This window comes from Lepisosteus platostomus, chromosome 4, assembly GCF_059453375.1.
Source record: "Lepisosteus platostomus isolate fLepPlt1 chromosome 4, fLepPlt1.hap1, whole genome shotgun sequence".
NCBI classification, from domain to species: Eukaryota; Metazoa; Chordata; class Actinopteri; order Semionotiformes; family Lepisosteidae; genus Lepisosteus; species Lepisosteus platostomus.
In genome coordinates this window covers 58,675,677-58,699,773 of record NC_142614.1, presented here as the reverse complement: position 1 = coordinate 58,699,773, position 24,097 = coordinate 58,675,677, and the positions used below count along the sequence as shown (strand labels likewise).

At 37.1% G+C, this 24,097-nt stretch overlaps 1 protein-coding gene across 3 annotated transcripts in view; it reads right to left on the bottom strand.

Moving 5' to 3' along the window:
- Positions 1–2,737: 2,737 nt before the first annotated feature.
- Positions 2,738–24,097, bottom strand: part of hsd17b3 (hydroxysteroid (17-beta) dehydrogenase 3) — a 24,671-nt gene continuing 3,311 nt past the window's right edge. Inside the window, exons 1-12 of one of the 3 annotated variants that reach the window (XM_088630024.1) lie at positions 21,462–22,060; positions 15,309–15,355; positions 12,355–12,430; positions 11,083–11,190; positions 10,449–10,516; positions 8,919–8,963; positions 8,524–8,558; positions 7,699–7,780; positions 6,311–6,376; positions 5,719–5,868; positions 5,159–5,242; positions 2,738–3,495 (exon numbers count right to left, since the gene is read on the bottom strand). In XM_088630024.1, the coding sequence (XP_088486150.1) occupies positions 3,481–3,495; positions 5,159–5,242; positions 5,719–5,868; positions 6,311–6,376; positions 7,699–7,780; positions 8,524–8,558; positions 8,919–8,963; positions 10,449–10,516; positions 11,083–11,190; positions 12,355–12,430; positions 15,309–15,355; positions 21,462–21,612 (927 nt within the window). In that variant the 5' untranslated portion in view covers positions 21,613–22,060 and the 3' untranslated portion in view covers positions 2,738–3,480. Of the gene's footprint in view, positions 3,640–5,158; positions 5,243–5,718; positions 5,869–6,310; positions 6,377–7,698; positions 7,781–8,523; positions 8,559–8,918; positions 8,964–10,448; positions 10,517–11,082; positions 11,191–12,354; positions 12,431–15,308; positions 15,356–21,461; positions 22,061–24,097 lie in introns of those variants that run through there. The other 2 variants (XM_088630023.1, XM_088630026.1) reach the window with 2 other exon arrangements.

Here is a 24,097-nt window from a genome sequence, read left to right as displayed (position 1 = left end):
GGTCCACATTTTCTGATCCCAGGTTCTGATAAAGGCTCAACAAATTTGGGATGTGTGACTAACTCAGAGTGCAGAACAATTTGACCAGCGAAACCAGAAGATCAGGTTGACCTCCTTTCATTTGCCATGACTCTTACAGCTGTCTTCCTTCCCAGCAGCATCTTTGCCCAGATGTGCTGTGATTCATTCCTTGTGCAATGTTGTTGTGCATAGCATACTGATATCTTGTAATAGTCAAGAAAAGGATAGTAACTCAAATTCTTTCTTATTTGACTTCTGAATGAGTGATAACACAAGGACTTAGTACCCTGCCAATTCTTAAGATCAGAAAAACGACTCAGGTTTGAGAAAGGCGATCATTTAATGTGTTGCTAAACTTTGATGAGTGGTGACATCAGTAACGTTCTGACCAGCAGACCTAAAGTACAAAGTAACTCTGACATGTTATGTTTTAATAATGTATTTGTGTTATTTTTTCAGGTGCCAATAGTGTTGTGTACTTATTCATTAAGATAATTATATAAAAACATTGAAGGGAAGGTTTTCTGAAATCTGCGTCTTACAGTTACAACACAATTTGCCATAGATGATGAGTTCAGCAAATTCAATACAATGAACACCATCATAATCAACGCAATCACTTCAAATATATTAAAGCTATACAACAAATATATAATTCTTTTACATTTACTGTAAATTTTATGTTCCATTTTTGACTCTTAACTATAAGCACAAACGAGCACAGTCTGATTTACATGTTCTATCTCTGTAGTGGAATGAAACATCACACATCGCTACTGTGTCTTCTACATTCTTCATCCATCCATCTGTCCTGCACTGTCTCATGGACACAATGCTCCAACAAATCCAATAAGGCTAATAAGGTATGACAGAAACAGAATTGCCTGATCTGATGATCTGATGTTGAATGGAATGTGATTATGGTAAGCTAGCAGCGATTTACCACTCTTCCAAGGCCATGATCCAGTATTTTTCATGGCCCAATGGACACATTTTAGACTTTTTCACAAACCTTCCTCAGCACATGGATTTGATTTGATATGGGGCTGAGATGTGCCAAGTGTCAAATGTCATTTTTCTTCAAAAACCTCTGGAACTCACCATCTTTAATCTCTAACAGAACTGTTCAGGATGTCTGGGTCTGGGTAGCAGACTGCTTAACATACAGTATCAATTGTATGAGCAGATATATTGATTTCATGAAGAAGACCTCCAGACATTTGGAAGAAGCATTGACCAGCACCAAGAACACTGTCCATATGAACAAGCTGACTTGGATACCTTGCCATTGTGCAGTTCCAGTTGCAGGTGAATAAGAACTTCTCTGGGCTCAATTTTCCCATCAATTCCTGGCCTTTACAAAAAACGTTCTTCCAGCACCCTTGGTTGTGAGTAAACGGAGACAATAATCATGATACAACCAGAGCACAGAATTCGTAAATTCATATTTATATTCTCGTGTTTACAAACATTCCAATTAGTCATGATCAAGCTATAAAATTGATGTGCTAAAAATACAAAATATTGACAGTGCCAAAAAAAAAAGCATGACAAAAAAAATTAGGAATTAAGCAGTGACAACTGAATTAATCTTGCAGAGCATGTGTGTATTTCATTTAAAATCTTCAAAAATCTATGATGATTCCCCAGGCAATGGGAATCTGCTTTTAAAGCGATGATCGGTGTAAAGGTCATGTAGTTGCTAGGGATGTTTTATAATCACATCAGTGCTAAGTGTTGCCATAAAGGCTGCTCCCAAGTGGCTCAGGGAGTTGAGGCACTACATGACATCATCAGCATCGGTCTGAACCACGTCACTAACTTACAGCAGTAAATATTCCGCAAGCAGTAATGCACATTCAGCTGAGGGTTGAGAATAATCCAGTAGATCTGGGCATTCAGGCGAACATCACCTCCCATGGGCCCACAGTGATGTGAGAGAGAGCCAAACTCTTCCTCCTACTGGTGTTAATCATCCCACAAGGCTGCACAGAGCTTGTAGCAGGTCAAACTCAAGGGCAGTGTGTCTGAATTCTCATTCTCTCCAGAGTTGCAACTGATAAATCAAGCCATACAACTGCTGATTCCAAATTGGCCAAATATAAAAATAACCAATAGAAAATACTAGCATATGGATAAATATGAATTTCTTTAATTCTTAAATCATAACTGAGTTTTGTTCCACAGGATTCATATTTTCCATCTTGTTACTCAAAATAATGTACTACTCAGATTTCTGAACATTCATCTAGTTATTCTAAGAAGCACAGTGTGTCCAAGGGTTATTATTCAATTAAATTAGAAAACTCAAGACAACGTAACTCTAAAGGAATATGTACGTTTCATCCTATTGACGAAGAACATTAACACATAATTGCATTACAGATAACAACGTGATGTTTTGTCTGACAAAATAACTTAGCGTTGCTGCCTTGTAGCACTGGGGCCCTGTGTTCAATTCTGGACTGATTCTGGGTGCTGTCTGTGTGGAGACAGTAGAATTTGTTCTCCCCGTGTTATCTGGCTTCTCGGAGAATTGGCCCTGGTGTGAGTGTGTGTGTGTGTCTGTCTGTGTGTGTGCCCTGTGATGGACTGGTGTTCTGTCCAGGGTGTATCCCGCCTTGTGCCCACTGCTTGCTGGGACAGACTCTGGCTCCCTGCAACCCTGTGCTGGATGAAATGGTTAGAAAATGAACAGAAACCATAACTACTGACATGTTGTCATAATCGTCTTATTTAATGAAAATGAAAATATTTCCATTCTTTCCACAGGAGCTTATACAAATTTTTAAAGCAGAGAATTTGGTAAATGATACTTTGTCATTAATGCAAACTGAAAACGTGACACTAATAAGCACGATAGTGAAAAAAACATCCATTTTAAAACTGTTAATGTATTTATGCAAGATACAACAGAAAAGAAATGGTCTGACATTCTCCTCCAGATTTTGCCAATACAGTGCCAAATGCATGATTCCATCAATGGTGTTAGGCCATCTGGGTCCTGAAGCAGCAAAGCAGCTACAAACCACCATACTTCTCCCATCGTCATACTTGATAGCTGCGATGAGGTTCTTTTGTTGGAATGCGGTGTTTGGTCTTCTCCACACAAACGTTTCTCCCATCAGAGTCAAAACGTTCAGTTTTGTCCATCCATAGATTGTTCTTTCCATCGTCTTGTTGATTATCCAGCTGCTCTTCCCAGGGCTGGGAATGTTCTATTTAGAGAGTAACGTTGTTGTTTTTTACTGGCAGTCCTTACATGAAAAACCATTCCCATTCAGTCTTTTCCCAATGGTTGGGGCACACACTGACATTAACTGCAGCAAGTGGGACTTACAGATCTCTAGGTGTTACTCTGAGGTTTTTTGTGACTTCCTGGATGAGTTTCAAGTTTATTTCTGGGGAGATCTTAGCAGAACCACCAGTCCTTGTTGAGATCATTGTGGTCTTCAATATTTACCATGTGCAGATCTGTTTGACAAGATGAATGTAGCCCCCAATGTTCAGAAATGGTTACATTTGCATTTGGTTTTCCAGACTGATAAGCATCAACTATTCTTTTTCTGAGGTCCTCTGAAGACTCTTTTAACCGTGGTATGATGTGTTTTCACTAACCTGTAAGGTGAAGACCAAACTCACAAAGTTTCTAACCATTATATAGGATAGGGCTACCCAAGCTCAGTGCTTGTTTACTATTCAATTACTTAACCATCTGATGCTAAATACCCTATAATTGTGCTAATTAAATTAGAGGTTCAGTACATCAACTGATTCATAATTATTCATTTTTCTTGTTTATACACCATTTTGACCAAAAAACATGTAATAGGTCAATATAAACCCTTCTGTTTATTTAAGAAAAGACAATTTTTTATAGTCTTTTTATAGTCTGGGCAACCAGGTAAGACATTCTATTCCATAATTATATTGAAGATTCACAAACTTTATCACAACTCTGTACATAATACATTCATCCACCCTTACAATTGAGGCAGTTTTGGAAAGACTGTTTGATGTCTTTGATGCAAAGAGTTTATTGTCCTGTTACTGGGGATCTTGTGGTTTTCAGTCTTACCAAGTTTTGAACTACCCAACGTGATCAATTATTTACCCATGTAAATGTCACTAAAGGCTTTTATACTAATTTTGTGAAATTTAGTCAAAATCAGTATCACTTTTTTCCCCAGTCCAAATTCTGTCACCAATAATAACAAAGATGAACTTGTGCTATTTCTACATCTTAACAAAATGATCTCAGAAGCTGAACATGATCCTTGACTCATCTTGACCACAAAACCACACTAATTATTCCAGTGTCTTTATTACAAATCTAATTACGAAGTCAAGTGACATGAGAATGATTTCCTTACATTCCTTCAGACATGGACATCCTTCAACTTTGAAAAATCCCATTTCAAGCAGTATTGTACTTTGCAATCATACATAGAATTACCCTATTTACCATTAGTCAGTCGTGGCAGCAAGTGGTTTATCTCTATAGGCAAATCAACAGTTCCTTTAAATCAAGTCCCCAAGTACAGTTATGAAGTGTTTAATTGTGTGGTTGTAAGCGTTCTGCTTTGGAACATCTCAAAGTGTTCTGCTTTGGCCCTCTATTTTTTGCTTGTGCTTTGACATTGTATTGTTGAAAAAGCAAAGGAAATGGAATATATCAAATCTTTTATACTAAATCGAGGAATTTTAATGCATGTTAAACCCTGCTGATTTATTCTCTATTGTCAGTGGATTGTGTTTAAAATAATTCTGATAACAACAGTTTGGAACATTTTGCAAATGAAGCTGATGGCTATGAGCCATAATATAAATAACCTAGTCACACCTGCTGAGGTTCAGTGGGTTACCGGTTGTGAATTGCAGGGTGATACAGCTGCTTGCAAAATTAATATACTGCTTCCTTACTTAATATGTAAGATAAAGCTTAATGCTTACTGACAATTAACAATTTTGCATGGCACACATCAGTGATGTATACTGTATATACCTGTATATGAGGACTTTGATCCCTAAGATAATTAATAGCAATAAATGTTTTTGAAATTCACAACATTCACTCATTCAACATTTTGTCATTTTATTTGCGATAATATGAATGAGATTATATGAGATCACCCACCCTTTGTCTCACAAATGCCAAGAACTTCTCCTGCACTACACTGCTGTGTAGTACCTGTAATGGAATTGTCTGCATTATCCATCCCTGAAACATATATATACAATAAACAGAAATAAATACAGTGTCCTTTGCTTTTCTCCAACACAAAATAACAACAACAAAAAACATTCAAAGCAGTACAGGGGTAAATACATTTAAAATACATTCAAAATAAACAAGAAGGTGTTTTAAAATGGAAATGTTGCAAAAAAGAAAAGCTTTAAATTAGGGATGCACAGTGGTAGCTGTCGAGCTCCTGTGATTTTGTTTTACTACTTTTTCTTTTTGGGGAATTGAGATTGTGATAAGAGGGATCTTTGGTTTTAAAATGCCTGACGTTTGCATGAGGAATAACCAGAGCAGCAGGAAAGGGTGGTCCTATGCTGCCCAGAGTGACAAAAAAAAGTTATAAATCAGGAGGTTAGTGCATGTACCACTGCTTGCTTCACAGTGAGATATTAAATATGAATAAGATTTAAATCATAAAGTAGGCATAATCTAAAAATGTTTTAAAATGTTACCAATATCTGATGAGGAATACACCCGTAGGTTTGGTCTCCAGCCAAGATGTAATTCAAAGATGTCCTCACAAAGTCCTCCGCAGTCTTGGTTATTATGTTAGGCCTCTGGTGTTGAGTCATTGGAGTAGAGACCCCATAGGGAGTGACAGACTGGAAACGCAAATAAAAATGTGAGCAAAACTGTTTCCAGTGGTGTAACTGAGTAATACATTTTAAGTGATTTTTTTGCTTCATTCTAAAAGAGGAAAGTAAATATTGTGCAACATTCCTTTTCATTTTGGACATAAAACAGCTTTTAAGCATTGCTTAGTCATGATTTTTAAATTGCGTGTAATGACAATTTTGATTCAGTGGAAAAAGTCTTAGACAATAGAAAACACAGGCAAAAAAAGTAAGAACATTGCTAAACTGAGCATGTAAGTATGACAAATTTAACATGCATCATGTCTTACATCAAGCTTAAGAATGTTTCTAAAAGCAATACTAAGAAATGGGACAAATAAAACATTTGGCACCCAGATCTCTTTTGTAGCTGATGTGAAAACTGATGTACTGTAAAATTTACAAGGTGTATTTGCATAATTATTGTTACCTGAATGATAATTCCTTTTGATTTATATTCGGCTTGAAGCCCTCTTGAGAATCTTTCAACAAACACCTAGTCATTTACAAGATGAAATACAACACTTAGACAATGTAGCAAATTCACCTTATCTTCTGATAACATCATAAAAAGCTAGTATCTGAATAATAGCTAGTTATCTCCTTGTACCTTTAATATCTTAGAAACTGCCAAAGTTGAAATGCTTTTATCTTAGATTAATATTAGTGGAGTGTCAAACTTAAGTGATGTTCAAATAAGACATTCTTCCTGGTCTTCATATAAAAGTCTAACTACTATATACCGTCATCCATGAAGTATTGAATTACTCTTCCTTTAAGTTAGAGAAATGTAACATTTCTTTTAACCATGCACATACACTGATTAAAAAGAGAATGTCCTACTAAAACAGAAAATAATTTGAAAGAAGGCTTTTTAAAATAAAATAACATTCACAGTTGATCACAAATGTCAGTCTGCCTTCTACTGGTGTATATGGTAATTGGTTATGTCCCAAACATTCCTTTTTATATAATTGCTACTGATCCCATACTCTTGTTTTCACACCAAAAATCAAACTTTGTTATTCAATAAATACACTTGTATACTTTAGAACTTATAGGCTTGAATCTTTTTAGTTTTGAACAGACGACAGGGCCTGGTACAAATACTCAAAATCCTCAAAAGCACTGATAAAGGCAACACAGTGGGCTTCTTCAGCATCAACAGTGAAACAGGAACCACAGGACACAAGTGGAAACTATGTGGACGTGCACAGAAAATCAAGAACAGCAGGCACTTCTTTATGCAAAGGGTTGTTGGAGGCTAGAACATGCTACCCAGCCATGTCATTAAAGCTGATACCCTGGCTTCCTTCAAGAAACTAATTGCATGAGTTCATTGGATCAGTACTACTCACTACCAAATGAACCAGTAGTGCTGAATCATCTCCTCTTGTTTGTGGCTTTCCATTTGTTCTTACTGGGGCAGGCTATCCCATGGAAGGGCTGTTATTTTCATGGGCCTGCCACTAGAGATCGCTAAATAAGATCCTGAAAACTACTGATACAGTTCACTTGAGAGTAATACAATTAGTTACAATTAGACTAATTATAAGGCACATTCCCACATTGGTTAGTTAGTGGGTTTGTTTGTGTACAGGATTGGTGTAGGGAGACTGGGGACTTTGGTTTGCGTTGGTATTGGAAGACCGTCTTGTGAGGCTTTCAATATAAGGACGATTTTTTGGTATATAGAAAAAAGTGTGAACAAAAGCCTGGACATCTGGTTTACACTGCTGAAGTAGCAGATCTCTGAGCAACATTACCCAATATGATCATCTCTGAAAAAACATTAAAAATTAATGATGTAATACAAACCTTTGATGCTGAATATATGGTGTACAGTGGACAGGGAAATTTTGCCAGACCCGATGACAAGTTTAGAATTAGTCCCTTTTGCCTAAAAGTTTTTAAAAAAAAGATATCCTGTTATATATATATATGTCTGTTACAAACATATTTTGCAACATCAAAATTATGTAAATGAAAACCTCATAATTTACAAATGATTTAAATGAGAATTAAGATCTTATTTCACAGACTTAAAATTTCCAAATCATGCATCTTAAGGTAGGATACAGAGAAAAGGCATTCTTCAGTACTAATTACCGTAGTACTTAGTACTTAAAAACTAATTTACCAATTCACAGTGGGCCATATTTTTACTGTTGCTTGTGATAGACCATTACTAAATTTAAACTGACTGCTGAAAAAATAGATTCTTTCAGTATGTATACCCTTTGACCTCTCCTGCATATACTACAAAGAATATTTTCCTTTTCGCATGAGACATGATCACATATTGCCTCAAAACCAGATAGGATGTCTATTAAAAAAATTAAGTACAATAAAAATTAATATTCTAGTTATCATTTGTCAATTTTCAGCATAATGACAACAAATCCAGTTCTATAATACGTGAGGAATACTTCTAGTTTTATTCACATTCATCAATAATCTCCTCGTTAGGGATAACACTCAGTTAAAAAACTTAGTGTAACGGTACCTTTTTTAATAGAAGCTATCCTTCAATGTCTTCTTTGCATTTACTTTATTGAACTGGGAAACATTTCACATGTCACTGAGAGAAGAGACCATCATGGGCCTTATCTCATTATCAAGATGCTTTGGAGAGGAACCTACCTCTTTTCCATTCCTGGCAAGACTATCTTGGACATCTGTTTAAGAGAATTGAAAATGTTTTTTTAATTTATGGCCCTATTTTCAAACTGCAATTGAGCACATTTAAAATACAATGAAGCACTTTCTTAATAGATAGTTGTGCAACACAGAATGAAAACAAAAACATTAGTTGCTATATATTCAGCTGTTATAAAGACTGGTTTTTCCTGATATTAAGCATTGTATGACTTCAGCTCAGATAAAATCTCAATATTATTTACCCTATGTCATATATGGAAACTGAACAGAGAATAATTCATACACTATAACATTTGTTTCATTACTAATCCACCGAAACTTACTTATACTTTGAAATCCAGATTCTAGCAACTAAAATGTTTCTTCCAGGCACTTACCTTAACTAAAGACTTCACGTTGCAGTTAATGAGATTTGATATAACCTAAAACACAACATGAAAATAAATCTCGCTTTCATTATTCATGTTTTAAAGACTTTCTGCTCATGCATAATTTGAACACCTGACTATATATAGTAAAAGGATTTTAAACTGATAGAGCATTTAAAAATATGAACACGATTGTTTTTACACATGAAACAAATCACTTTCTTGTGTATATAAGATCACAATTTAATACATACAGGTAATTTAGCTAGCTTTAAATATAAGATGCTTGTAGGTTTTATGATCTGCTGCTTACAAGGCAAGTACTGTACATTATGTGATTCATGAATGAATGAACAACTTTCATTGAAAACTGCAGATAGGAAGCATCAACGCTATACTGGAAATAGATACAATATCTGAAATATGAGACAAAATAAAAAATAAAGCCATACTACAGAAGGTGAAAGGTATTAAAAATGAACATATGCACAATGTTTTACATACCCACAGAAAATATAAATGCATGTGTTGAATATTCAGCAGAAGCATGCATTCAACTTTTCATTTAATTCTGGATCCATGTTTCCGACGTGCCCTTTAAAACCAGTTTTATTAACCCCCTTACACTTTGAAGGGGTTAACAGGTGGGTTCTAGCAGTCCGCATAGATCTTTGCTTAATGTTTTTTTTACTAGTACAATTTCAAACCAGGAGTTATGAGACACACTGATCTATCACAAGCCCAACAATGAAATGCCAATAATTTGGAGTCTACACTTAATAACTTTATATTTGCCTTTATATGCTGCCTTATATTACATCCCTTTACATACAGGAAAGGTCCCTACTTAATCCATCACTGATCTGGGACCTCACCTATATCCTGTATATTCATCCATCCGAGTGACGTGCAGTAGACATACATTCACAGCCTGACTACACAGCATACAGGGTGGAACAGACAGTGAGAAATGGCCTCTCCAATTGATTTAAACAGTTACTTTAGTTGAGCTGAATGGCTGAAGGCCAGATTGAAATATACCCAGAATGCCAGTGTTCACACCCTTTGAAATGGCAATATGGGACCTTCTAATGGGCAAGGAGCCAGGATCCTGGTTTCATGTTTCATCCACAGGGACCAGCTTCAGCACAGCATCCCTGATGTCCTGTATGTCATACTGGGGCACAGATTTCAGATTTGGTAAATCTGCGTCAGAAGGAAGATCTCCATCTACTAGTACACCTACCTAGATTTAGTCTAAAGTCCGATGATCAGTAGATATCCAGTAAATAAGGGGCTCTGAAGCCAAACACTACACAACAATACATTTCACAGTAATGCGTGGTTTAGCATTTACAGTAATACAGCCAACTGCAAGAAGAATCAATCACTTATCGCAGTGTCCGTGCTGTCTATATTTCATTTCTTCACATCGACTATTACAGTGTATTTCTGCTGTAATCACCTCCTGTAGATGCCCATCTTCCCTTCTGGTCACGTAGAAAAAGACAAACCAATATCATGTAAATTAAATCTTACCCTATCCGTGTCATCAGTGTCAAGAAACCGGCAGGGTATACTGCTGCTTAGTATCCCCACATTGTTCACTAAGAGAAAAGAACAAAAAAAAGAACAAATGTTTCAAATACAACATTTCACATTTTGAAAGAAAAAAGCAAAAAAATGTTATTGATATGCTAAATAAATCATGAACATTTGGATTTTAGCTCTAAACTATTTTATATTATATATGTGATTGATGTCTGCTTAGCATGAGAGATGAGGAATAGATTTTTTAAAAATTTTAGAATAAATGTTGCTCTTTGTGGGTTTAATAAACTCATGTTGACCCACTCCAGATACTTTCTTGTACTTTCTTGTAATGATCTTGCTGTTCACTAGAAATTCAAAACAGTTCACTTGAGTCTTTCGTGCTTGTGTTGGCTAGTTCCCTTTCATTAAAAACACAAAATATTTACACTTGCCAAGCCATGTTCACAGATAATGTACTGACACAGAGAGAACAAGCTAAATGGAACAGACAAAATGCCAAAACATCTTGTAAAATGTTCTTCAGCTCAGGCCACAACACCATTCCATGAACCAGTGGAAATGTACATCATGATTTAAAATTACTAATGTAATGTAATGTTGCTTATAAAAGCCAACATACCCAAAACACCGACATTTAACTCTTTAATACTTTCTGCTATGTGTTCATAGATGTCCTCTTTCGTAAAGTCTGCCACAATTACTTTCACTCTTTGTCCTGTTGTCTCCTCTGAAAAACAAGGACAATTATCATAAATCCATCTAAAAAAAACACATTTGGTTTCATTTCTGTAGTAGATTTCCTGTTAAACACATACTCCTCCTGCCAAAAAGATATTACATATATAATTTGTTTCCTTGCTTCATTTTTGAAGGATAACCCTAACTTGAACTGCATTTCAAACAGCAAATCTCCAGTACCTAGAGCCCCAACAGGCTTTATTCCTGCTCTGGGTGACAGAAATGAAGAATGTAGACCAAGAAAACTGAATTTATCCCATCACACTGATGTCTCTAAGGAGGTACACAAGGTGAATATAGTTTTTAAAATTAGTTATGCATACAGAACTTCTAAAGTTAACATTGTGTTGCAGAATTTGTTTGAGAACTTGCAAAATGAGTTAACTTAGAATAAAAAAAGCTTAATGTCAATAATTAGAGTAGCAAACACCCTTTCATAGTGAAAAATGAGTTATCCTGGCAGGTTTGAATCAGACAAGCACTGTTCCATGACAGAAGGGGGAAATGAAATGTAAGTAATGGCATTTAATTTTTCTTTTAAGAGGCTATAATATTTCTAAGGCCCTGTGTATGCTTGTCCACCAAATATCTCCCTTCCAGGTTACCAGACAAGTTCTTCATAGCCAATTCCTAATCTTTTGCTGCCCAGAACCCAAACCATAGTGCTACAGATGACTTAATTCTACACCCTGATGGGGATTTAAAGACAACAACTGTAACTTCACTTATGGGAGCTCAGCCATTAACTGAGTACAGACCAAAGAATATTAAGAAATGCACAGTTGTTGAACATTTTTTCCATAAAGGCAGATTATGTTCCAGTTTTAAAAAATGCTCAATTTTAGCAATGTAAGAAATAAGGGACATTATTAAATTAAGGCTCAGTATTTCATGAAATGTTATTCTACATTATTCCAACATTACTGATTTTCTTCCAAAAGATTTAGTGTGCTTTAGAAATCCTGCAACAAATCTCATAGCAGACCAGACTTCCATAGTATTTACACAATGTTACAATTATATTTTACATTAACAGTTTAATAAATTAATGTATCAGCAACTGTTTATTAATCCCAGTGTTAACTGTTGGTATTTTTACATAACAAAAAGGAACAGTCCTCTTTCTCATACATTCTTTAATATTATTTCTTACCTATTTCCTTGGCAACTTTCTTCAATTTATCTTCAGTTCTGCTGATGATAACAATATTCATTCCATGTTTTGCTAGCTGTGACAGAAACAACATTTCTAATCATGTGAAAAGAACAATTCTGCGAGACACCATTATATCTTCATCTTCAGTAAAAAAAAGGTTTCCCCATCTATTTTGATAAATAATTTTTATTTAATGAATTTGTGAGTAACATTTGTGAGTAATGAATTTGTGATATTCTCCTTAAGCTGACAACTGCAAAACCGTGCTACTGTGCTCACTGTATCAGCAGCTATTGTATATCACCCTGCAACACACAACTAGCAATGTACTGAAGCTCAGTAAGGGTGAGCCTGATCAGTATGTGGATGGGAGACCTGGGAAAAACTAATGTTGCTGCTAGAAGAGGTGTTAGTGGGACCAATAGGAGGAGCTTACCCTGCCATCTGTGAGGTACAGTTACAATGTGGGACTGAGTATAACATTCGAAGCTCACAAGAACTATAATCTTTCTTATCTATCTATCTACCTCTCTCTCTCGACCATGAGATTAAATAGAACAAGAGTAAGTGAAGGAATGATGTAATATTTATCAATGTTATCTCAGTGAACGATTTATTTGTATAATTAATTCAATATAATTTGTTTTGCTAAAAGAAAACACCTTGAAGCTTGATGTGGGCAGGTTTTTTCCTGTCTTGGTCCTTTTGTGTGGAAAAATAAAAGAAGTACCTTTATTTTTTGCTTCCAGTTCATTTGTCATTATTAAACCCTGCATATGGGTTGTGTGTGCGTTGTGTTCACCATCATATGTATGAGAGGTTGGGTATAAACAGGTTCTATAATTAATCGGAAATGCTGGGGCCCATTCAGTGGCACATATATCTATAATATACCACATGTAATTAATACAATTACAATGTTAACACGGTAACATTGGGTTAAAACATTAATTAGTACATTGCTAAAAATTAACTAAACTGAAACAAGTAATAAAAATAAATAAAAGAAATATAAACTCAATCAGGAGAGTCTCTGTAAGTGTTGACAGACCTGCCTCTTGATGGAAAGAAGGTTGTAGGAATCTGGAAACACAGAAGGAGGTGGAGAGTGGGGTGGAAGGGAAGAAGGAATGTTTGTGTCTATTAACGTGGGTGTTCATCACCGCCACACAATAAATGTGAGATGTTGATGCCTGCTGTGTGCCAGGCAGACGAGGTAGTGGCAAAGAGCTCCTGTGAGCAATGACCAAAAAGTGATCTTAATCTACATTGTTCTTGTTGGCAGATGGTTGAGCACTGAACTTGTGTTTTTGGTTACATAATTAGACTTTTTGCTCTCTGCTAATCAACTTCCCCCACCCCTACCCCCAACCTCTTCTGTAGGGTGTTCCTTATTTTTCAAAGCTGGAGGTGGCAACCCTAGTGCAGGGGCACTAGGATTTATTAGTAGTAAATGTAATGAGGCCCGATTAGGTAAGGTAGATCACAAGATTGGGGTGCCGCAGTGGTTAGGATTGCTGACTAGCAGCACTGGGGCCTACGTTTCCACCCACAGTCCAAAGTGTAACTTACAAACTGGTTTAAACGGTTTCTGGGAAAAGTGGCCCTGGAGTGAATGTGTGTTTGTCTCTCTGCCTATGTGTGCCCTGTGTTGGACTGGAGTCCTGTCCAGGGTGCAGCCTGCCTAGTGCCAGTTGTTTGCCGGGTTTGTCTGGCTCCCCCAAGGCCCTCAATAGAGTAAAGCAGTAAGAAAATGGATGGATGGATCTGACCGTTGAAATGAATCGTCATTTCCAAAGATAAGCAATGGTAATACAGAATATTTTCAGAACCGCAAGTTCTGAGGGGAATGAAGAATACATGGATTGTGTGCTCATCTCTAAACTAGATTTTCTGAAAGTGGATAGAAGATGGAAAAACCACAAGATCCAGCAGCCAGCAACCTGTCCACTTGTTCATACATGGATACAGTTGTTTGTGGCAGGAGGTATCACTATCTAGGGCTGAGTATACTTGCTGAAGGAAAAGTTTTCAGAAAGCCCCTCCCACTTACCACCTCTGGCCCCTATTTATCTTTCTCAATGATACACAATGAAAGACACCAAGTAAATTTGTAGTTTTTAACAACATGTTTGTTGTGGTTTAGAATGGTAATGAAACTTGACAAGATCTTTACTTTTTGACTCAACAATCAGTTTGTACAAGGACATTCGTAAAAGGAAAGGGAACTAAATCTCACATAAGCATGGGTAGAATGGAATGTTTTGCTTTAAATCTTAAAGATTAAGACACTATGATTTAAGCACAACGGTGGTTTGTATGTTCACCCTGTGTTCATGTGGGTTTCCTCCAGGCACTCCGGTTTCCTTCCAGAAATACAGGACTGGTAGGTTAATTGGCTCCTGGGAAAATTGGCCCTGGTGTGAGTGTGTGTGTCTGTGTGTGCCCTGTGATGGACTGGCGTCCTGTCCAGGGTGTATCCTACCTAGTGACCATTTTTCACCGAGATAGGCTCTGGCACCCCTGTGACCCTGAATCGGAAGAATTCATTCATCTATGAATTGGCTTCATTAGTCTGTTCTCCTCCCCAGTGATAGCTGATGTGTGGTGAGCGTTCTGGCACACTATGGCTGCCGTCGCATCATGCAGGTGGATGCTGCACATTGGTGGTAGTGGAGGGGAGTCCCCATTACCTGTAAAGCATTTTGAGTGGAGTGTCCAGAAAAGCGCTATATAAGTGTAAGCAATTATTATTATTAGTAGTAGTAGTAGTAGTAAGAAAATGGATACATGGATTTTAACATTGAAATGAATACCTTTCTTCACTTCCGGAGGTAAGCAACTGTAATCCAGAATATTTCCAAAACCATACTGTCTGTTAGAGGCATGAAGAATACATGAATTGGGTGCTCATCTCTAAACTGGGTAATTTTCAAATCTTGCAGTCTTACCTCTGTTGCGTAGGCTCTTCCAATTCCATCAGACCCACCTGTGACAACTAAGGAACAAAAGAACCTTTAATTTCGATCAGAACACAACATGTCCCAAGATAAAATATAATCAATATATATTATATATGATACACATCACACATCAATATATGATAACATCAGCATCATGCTCATCAAATCACTGGGCTATCACTTGTGCTCTCTGGATGGGGGCACTGATATCCTGGAAGACTCTCCTCCTGGCAGGAAATAAATTCTGTTACATGGATTAGTACTGACTTTGCCTTCTAGGGGAGCAAGTGCATCCAATTCATGCCAGGAAATGTACCCCACAACATTACTGAACCGCAAGGCTCCAGCATTCAGGGCTACATAGTTCTTGAGGTTGATGCCACACATGCACTGGTCTGCTTACTGAAAACATGATCTCAATGCTCCACTGCTCCAAAGTCTATTGCCTGTGCTGTTTGCACCACTGGACTCATAAATGTGCACTGCCAGGTGTGGTGAGTACTCTACAACCCACCTCTGCTCTGAAAAGTTCCCAATGGACAATTTTTGATCATATGGGGTGCTTGTGATGAAATATGAAATATGCAGTTATTTGATCTGCAGTCACTTCCCTGTTTTGCCTTTGACTTCAAGTTAATGCACAAATGTGATGGTCCTTTTGTACGCGCTTCCACCCACTGTTCTCCGAAGGTGATGAGGATGATGATGATTTCCTTCCTTCCGAGTTTAATGTCGACCTCAGATAGCGTTGCGCGTGAAACATCACCAAGCTGCCAAACACACCCTTGTCAAAGTCACTGTGATTTCCTCTTGCAGCTATGCCAGCAATACTTATAGGCAACCTAGCTTGTCCAGCATTTTGTATTTATGACCCTTAGCCTGCTGGGATGTTATTTGCTTAATTCACACATCAGCCACACCCTTGCTTTCAATATACTTGATGTCCCTCTTTTTTCTCTTTTTATTCTTCTCCATCTTCATTGTTTTATTTCTCATTTCTATTTGTGCCAAAACATATAGAATCTAGATTGTGCCAGTCAAATAAAAAAAGAGATGATTAGCGAACTGCATATTTCACATAGCAGTCCAGCACTGGTCAAAAAGATCAATTTCTACAAACAAAAATACAAAGCTTGTTTAGGTAATGGAATTAAAAACATACTTGTGCATTTTATCTGAGAAAAATGTTTGGAGGCAATGTAGGAGAGCCAGATTAAGGGAAAAGAACATCCAGTTCCATTTTTAAAGAGCACAATTTAGAAACCAAGATATTACTCTCATTTCCTCTTCTTTCTAAGCACAGCTTGTAAAATAATTAGAGCTATTGAGCTGAAGCTGTAACCATAAAAATGCAAAAGTAAGAATTTAATCAAATGCATGCAAATTGGAACAATAATACATTCATTGGAACTGATAACATTTTTTCTGGTGCACATACTACAGTATGTGCACCAGAATATACTATATATTTAATAAATTTCCCTATGGGATTAATAAAGTCTTATCTATCTATATATGTCTTTTATGCTGTTCATATACTGGTAATGTATAAGAGCTCCCCTATGTCTGGTCATTAAAGGAAACAGCACAGTGGGTTATGTAAGCCTCATTAGTCATAAACAGCACAAGAGCTCTGAAAGAGGGTGATATTAGCCATGTTAGAGCTTAATTTGATCACTTAACCCTCTTCGAAACATGTGAATCTGCCGATAATTTAAGACGCATACTGTATAAAACCTGCTGGAGTGTTTTTCCTGAAAGTCTAACTTGGGTCACTCTGAGAGATCCTCCAATAGGTTACAGCACTTTGCCACTAACAGTAAGTAATGGAGATGTTGGACAGCAGGAGAGAGATATGACAGAAAATACTGAACTGAAAAGGCAGGCATAAGGGCATAAGTTGAAGAACTTCAAGTAGGTAAGAAGCTGTGTCAACATGAGAAGGTGGCAAAGGAACAGCTTCATTCCACGCTGAAAAGAAAAGAGGTGCACAAAGTGACACACCTGAAGAAGGCTCCACAGCCAAAATGTTGTGTCTCTTCACTCTTCAGCATGGAATAAGCCTTTACCTGTTCATAAGTACACGAGGACATATGGACTTTGGGAACAAGCAATGTCTTTTTTAATACATCAAAAAGAGTGAGTGCCTAAAAGATAATAAATTGTACTTCATACAGCTCCTTTAAAACCAGTCAAAAACCATTTAAAATACATACATTCAGTAAGGAGCACATGACACATGATAAAACTGAAGACAAATACAAAGCCAACTTTATGTTATATGACAAACTAGGTTTTCAGACTGGTTTAGACTTTGGCTGATTCTCTGATATCTTTTAGAGATGGTGTTCCAGACCTCTGGGGGCAAGTGAACTAAAAGCCCTTCAGTGGGAACATACTATAAACCAGAATCTGTAGAGTGAAGGTCACATACTGTACAAGGGAGTAAATGATTACATATCAGCTAGATACCGGGGAAATACCATGTAAAGCCTTGAATGGAAGTACAAGGTTTATGAAAACCAATCAAAACCTGACAGGAAGCCAGTGCAAGCACTCCAAAACTGTAGTGATGTGCTCACTTCATAAAAATCTAGCTCAGGATTTTGGCTACCAATTTCTCAGCATATCATAAAGTGTTCAGTATATTTTTTGAGAGACTCCTGCAAATAAAACATTGCAAAATAAATTAATCTTTAAAAAAACATACACACGAATATCTTTAGGTTACAGACAAAGGGCAACATAGACTTCAGCCTGGCAAAATTTCTCAGTTGGAAAAATTGCGTCTCTACAACAACTCTGCACTCATTTGAGATTCAAATCTCAATTCAGGATTGAAGTTCATTCCCAAATTTTTTATTTTGGAATCAAAACTCAAGTACTGTGCTCTCAATTAAACAAGCTTACAGCGATGGTTTTAAGTAACTGATATGAGGAACACAATAACATGAATTACCATAATTAAGAGCACTACAGGCAAAAACATGTCTCAGAAAACTGCACACGGCGTGATAAACTACAGAGGACAGAGAGACTGCAAGAGTAGTAGGCTTCTCATCCACTCTGTTACTAATGCCCACTGTGGCCACACTTCCTAATAGTAACATTTTGGCTGATCTCAGCACATATTAGTACCTTGTATTCTTTACCATACTTTATGATATACAGAACTATTTAATTTCTTTGGTAGAAAATGTACTTTCATTACTCACACAAGTGGCGTATTCATTATGCTGGAAACACAAACAGAATGATTCATTGAAAGGGACAGCCACATGTGTTTAATAAGTGGGAGCACAGGCTTAAAAGGTAAATTGAGACAGCAGTACTTGCACTCCAAGACGGAGCAGTTAACAAAAATACACAGGAGGCCCGCAGAACCAGAGTTATTGGAGGAGTTAGAAGAAAGCGGGGAATTGCTTGCCAAGGGGGCAGTGATCCTCCACAGCCAAGAGAGAGTACCTCAACTTTCATGCCCCACATATTTGAATAACACGTACTGTACAATCATTTGTATAGGTTTTGTCTGCGACACCATTTTATCACTTGTAAAGAAGTTCCAAATATAAACTCTGAAGCTCACACAGATTGCCGCTCTAACTCTCCACATACATTCATTACCTTTATGCAAACATCATCGTTACACAGGCATACTCGCAAACTCACATTGATCACAATTCCTGTTTTGTCACGTCTTTTGTCATTTCATACTTACACGCAGAAAGGGACGTGCACTCAGACTTCGTATATTGTAATACTCAATGAGTTGTTTTGCTACCATTAATTCATAATTCGAGTTGGAAACACATTCTTAAAGTGTGTTACTATATTAAATAATGTGGTGTTGTTCGAAAGTTTTATTCAATTTGCCTGGCCTCTGCAGCTTCTATGCTAAAACAATTCTGTACTTCCTCTCCTGTGTGAGATGAATTGGCACGCAAAGTGGACTTTTTAAGATTCTCCCGCCAGCTGATAATATTACGGTGTTTTTTTTTTGCAAGGCACGTACCTTCATACTTAAACAGTGACTGACTCCGTTTCCAGTGTGAAACCACTAGGCACCTCATAACGAGCATACTGCTTTAAATTTAACACCACCAAGAGCCGCTAATCCCCAGCGTTTGGGTCACATTTCAGTCCTGCAGTTTGTCAGTTGATATATGATTCCGCATTGATCTTCGTCCGTCATTAAATCAGAAGTCTCGGTTTTAGTGTCTGGTGTATAATATTCATAATTACATTAACTTTAATATTAATATCAACAATAAAAGTACATCCAACACCCCCAGGGGACACTGTGTTTTCGAAATTGGGGAGTAATGAAGAAGCGATGGCTTTTAAAAACAGGAGTTATGTCGCTGTAAAACGAACACCTGAAACACAGAACACTCGGTGCTACGCACGTAACAGTCCAGTTTAGAGTTTCAGTGTTATTAAGCGTAATATGAGACCTGCCAAATCCCGCATTTTTAATCTACTTAAAACCAGGCTCCACACAGCAGGTAACAGCTAACTCGCTGTGACTGCCCAAACGTAGTACTCTAGGACTGTGAACATCTTTTTTTATCATGGTTTTAATGTAGAATTTTGCATTAATTCATATTTTATTCCATCATATCACTGTGTTAATTCTTTTACGTCTGTTACGGGTTTACCAGTGCAATCCTTCAACATTGGACTTTTCGAAACAAAAATATACAAGGTATTATTATTGTTTTGTTTTTGTTCAGCCTTGAACGTATCATCGACATTAATTCTAAATGAACTGGATGCTCCTAACATATGTTGTCTGTTTCGAATTTGTTCTTATGCCAGTGTCCTTTAACACTAAAACACCGATCTGGAGATGATTTATTATGGTCTGTGAATTATTGTATTTTCCACGCGTTTTTTTTTTGTAGAACTCAGAAGATAAAATATTTAAATATCCACCATGCGATAAAAATCAAAATCTCATTCTATTACTTTAAACAACCAATATGCATATAACTTACAATGTTATACTTGCTAGCATTGATATTTGCTTTAATTAAATGTAGTCTAAATTCTTAATTAAAATGCATATTTTACATAAGGAATAACATGGCTAATTAATGAATACGATGTTTTATAATTTAACAGATTTAGCAAGAAAAATCTTTGGAATAAAAACTTCAAAACATATACATTATTAATCGCATTTCAAGTCACTGAGTGCAACGGTTGTTTTTCACAACTCCGCTGTTAAGAGTTCTCCATGCATCAAAAACCAAATACATCTCCGATGTTCAAATAGCACGCAGACTTACTGTAGCTTTCCACGCAAACCTGTCCCTCAAGTACGACCGCAATCCTCAACAGACACCCTAAAACATTCGCAGCATTACCGAAATGCCACACACACACCTTCGACAAAAATGTGCCAATACCAGAAACGGGTGTTAAAGTGCCACGTCAAAAAAAATCACAGATATTCAACAAGCGCCTAAATAGTATTGTAATTCCAAAGCCTCGAGCTAATGAAACTAAGATGTTTTGGCAGTGAAATCTATTTCTGTTTCTTTAAAAGTTTTAAAGAAAGCCAGCATGCATGGGTCTAAGCACCTAGAAATCCTAAACTACCCGCGCATCCCGGTTTTAAAAGAGTGTAAAGACCTGTGCCGTAAATACTTGTTTTTAAAACTCCAGAAACTTCAGTTTTTACTATACATATTATTGACTTACTAGCTAAGGTGAATGAGAGTTGAAGAACCTTTAATTTTTAAAGAAAGTACAGTTTAACAGTATTTTATTGCTAATGCTTAACCATGGAATTTCTATACACAAGTAAAAATCATGCACGTACTAAATTTACATATAATAATACATAAAACAGCTTTATCGTTTAATCTGGTCACTCTTGATAACTCATTTTAGAATTTTATTGCGCAAAGAACTAATCTCGGGGTTAAAGAACTTACTTCATTTTTCTCTCATCGAGGTGAAATCCCTCAGTTTTTTTTTATTACGTTAATGAAATATTACAGTTACAGCAAACCATTTTTGCAAATCGCGGTTTTAACTGAACCCTTTTCCACCACCAGGTCCACTAGGATGACGTGCTCCTAAATGTGGAAAAATGATTGATTTGATAAATGACATTGATATAGAAGAACTCACCAGCCCACTCCCCAAGCGAGGTGAAAAAAGACTGAGGCAAGGGGTACCAGGTCTTGGGGAAAAAGATCTTCATACAGGCAATTAATTTTATCAGGTAAAGCAGGAAAACAAGGGCGCCTACTGAAATAAAGAAGAGCTCCAGGGAATCCATTGCAGTTTCGTATTAAAGCTCTTGCGTTTGAGATCTTGGCTGCTGGGTTTTTATGTTTGAGGACCTCTGTCAGCAGAGCACATTAAAAACTCAAGACACAGTAGAGTGGCACTCGGTATATCCAATCGGAGATTAGAGTCGGTCTTCTACAAGCCCAGCCATAAAGAACAATCTATTCCAACGCCAGAGTGAAAAGGCAGAGCTCGGGATGCACTTGAAACAGTCTCGTCTGCACTTCAGATCTGTGTTTCCTTAGTGTGCAGGCAGACACCTAGCAGGTGTGCTGCTTACTGTATGTGTGGGAAAATCACGCCTAAGAAAAACGAAGAAAAAAAATCGAATGTATCATGTTGCAGGACAGCAGGTTTTTAACACGACTGATGTTGATAATATGGCTATACGGGTTTGGGTGTTTTGAGTACTCAGCCTTATCTCCTGCCAACTTCCGCGCCACCATTATCTTTTGTACCTAATCATTCATATTTTGATCAGTATTTAGTAGCTGCGGCAGCCCTGGGCGTTGCTAAGCAACAGAACACCATGTGTTGGGCTCAGTATTTGCCAATTTCCCCTGGTAGCAAATTGTGAGAAAAAGTAACGAATTAGAGAAATCAACGTTTCAATATTGTGTGTGGAGGGGGGAGGGGGGCGTTCTGTGACTTAAAGCAGTGTAAAGTTTAATTAACGTCTGTATAAAAATCCACATCCACAGGAGTTCATTAATCCTAACGCTCTCATTTTTCAGTTTCTTTAGAAATCAGTAACCGGGTGAATGCCGCGCAGTTCCTTAACTTCTGAAAAACAGTCCGATTTCTAAACAGGAAACAATTAAGAATCAGGTAGCACAACGAGTTTTGACTCGAAGCACCAATTCTTTTATTAAATCATTTTTGCTAAGCTATGCTGACCACAGAGCATTACCATTAAAACGGCTCGATTTGTATTTTGGCATGAGATCTAAATTAACTGTTATTATGATAAAGGGGTTGCCCACCATGAAAAAAAAAACAGTGTAATTTCATGCGTTACATAAAAAATAAATAGGAAAGTAATGTTTCAGCTATATATTTATTTCTGCCGAATCCTTCTCCAAAGAAAGTGAAACTAGAACAGTTCTTGTTTTGAAATCAAAGTAATTCCAGCCTTTATTGGTAAGCCTCAGAAATACAGAAGCACAAGGAGGGGCAGAGAACCTCACTGAGAACACTATAATTTAGAATATTCAATCAAAGCTAGCCAGCACATCTTTAAGAGGTGCTGTTAAATCTGGCATGCAGTCCCACACGTACACAATTACAATATTTACACTCGACACATACAGGTGACCAAGGCCAGAGTCAAATCCACATTGTTGCATCTGTTGCTAGCTCCGTTTTGGTTTCGTAATTATACATTTTAAATTGCATGGCTTTGCATGGGCAACAGTTTAAAACAAGTCCTGAGTTAGAAGGGATCGGTTTTCCCTTTTGCGCATATATTGTATGAGAGGCAAAATATGTGGAAAATATGAAAGACTCCCATACAATATATGCTTTAATATGTGAAAGTAAAGTAAAAGGTATAGATACAATTGTTGAGGGAGAAGTAGTTACCATTTTACCTTACCATTGCAGTGAAGATCCTTTGTGTGGCTGTCCCGGATTCTGCACAAGTAGACCAGTTAGATAGCTGGATTGCCTTACCTGTTGACACTGGCCTGTTTGCCAGTCTATTAAGGCAAACAGCTGTCAAGCTCTAAGTAGACTGGTAGAGTGATGGACAGCAGAATGTCGATTGTAGTTGTGTGAATTTAATACTTGTGGGGCTTCTGCAGTTGCTGTATACATATAAACAGTTAAATATTGGTACTCTAGCAGATTACAGCACCACTACTGCCGTTAGGATTACCAGAGTAGGGCCAGAGCACAACAATAGCAGTCAAAACGACCTGGTTTTTATGACAAAATACACAATCTTCTGTCCAAGAGCCAGGCAGAGGTGTTTAAAATATCAAATGAATTCTGGATACCACCTTAGCCTGTGACATGACAGAAATCTGTCAGTGTCTCATGGCTTCTAACCCAGTGCAAGCTAGGTTACGAGCCATGCGAAAAGCAAGGATGTGCATGGTGAAAGCAAAAGAATCCCCACTAAGATTTTACTCAGACTCTGGCCTAGATCATTATTCTGGTAATTTGCACCGAGAAAAACATTTAAAGCATGAAAGACTAGTTCATTTTCTAATAAAATGAGACGCATCACTTCATATTTTTAGTACATGAATTTCCATATTCAATTTAGAGAAACTTAACAAGCAAATGGCAGAAACTACGTAATGGTGCATATTACAAGCAATAATGTAAGAACCCATGCAATTCCCTAGTAACTGGTATTTCAGATAAAAGAACAGTGCTCATAAAGGAAAACAATTATAGTTCTGAGAGGTTTTTTCTTCCAAGTACCTCTGTCACCTTCAGCATTTCTTTCCGGGTGTCAGCTTGTTGTA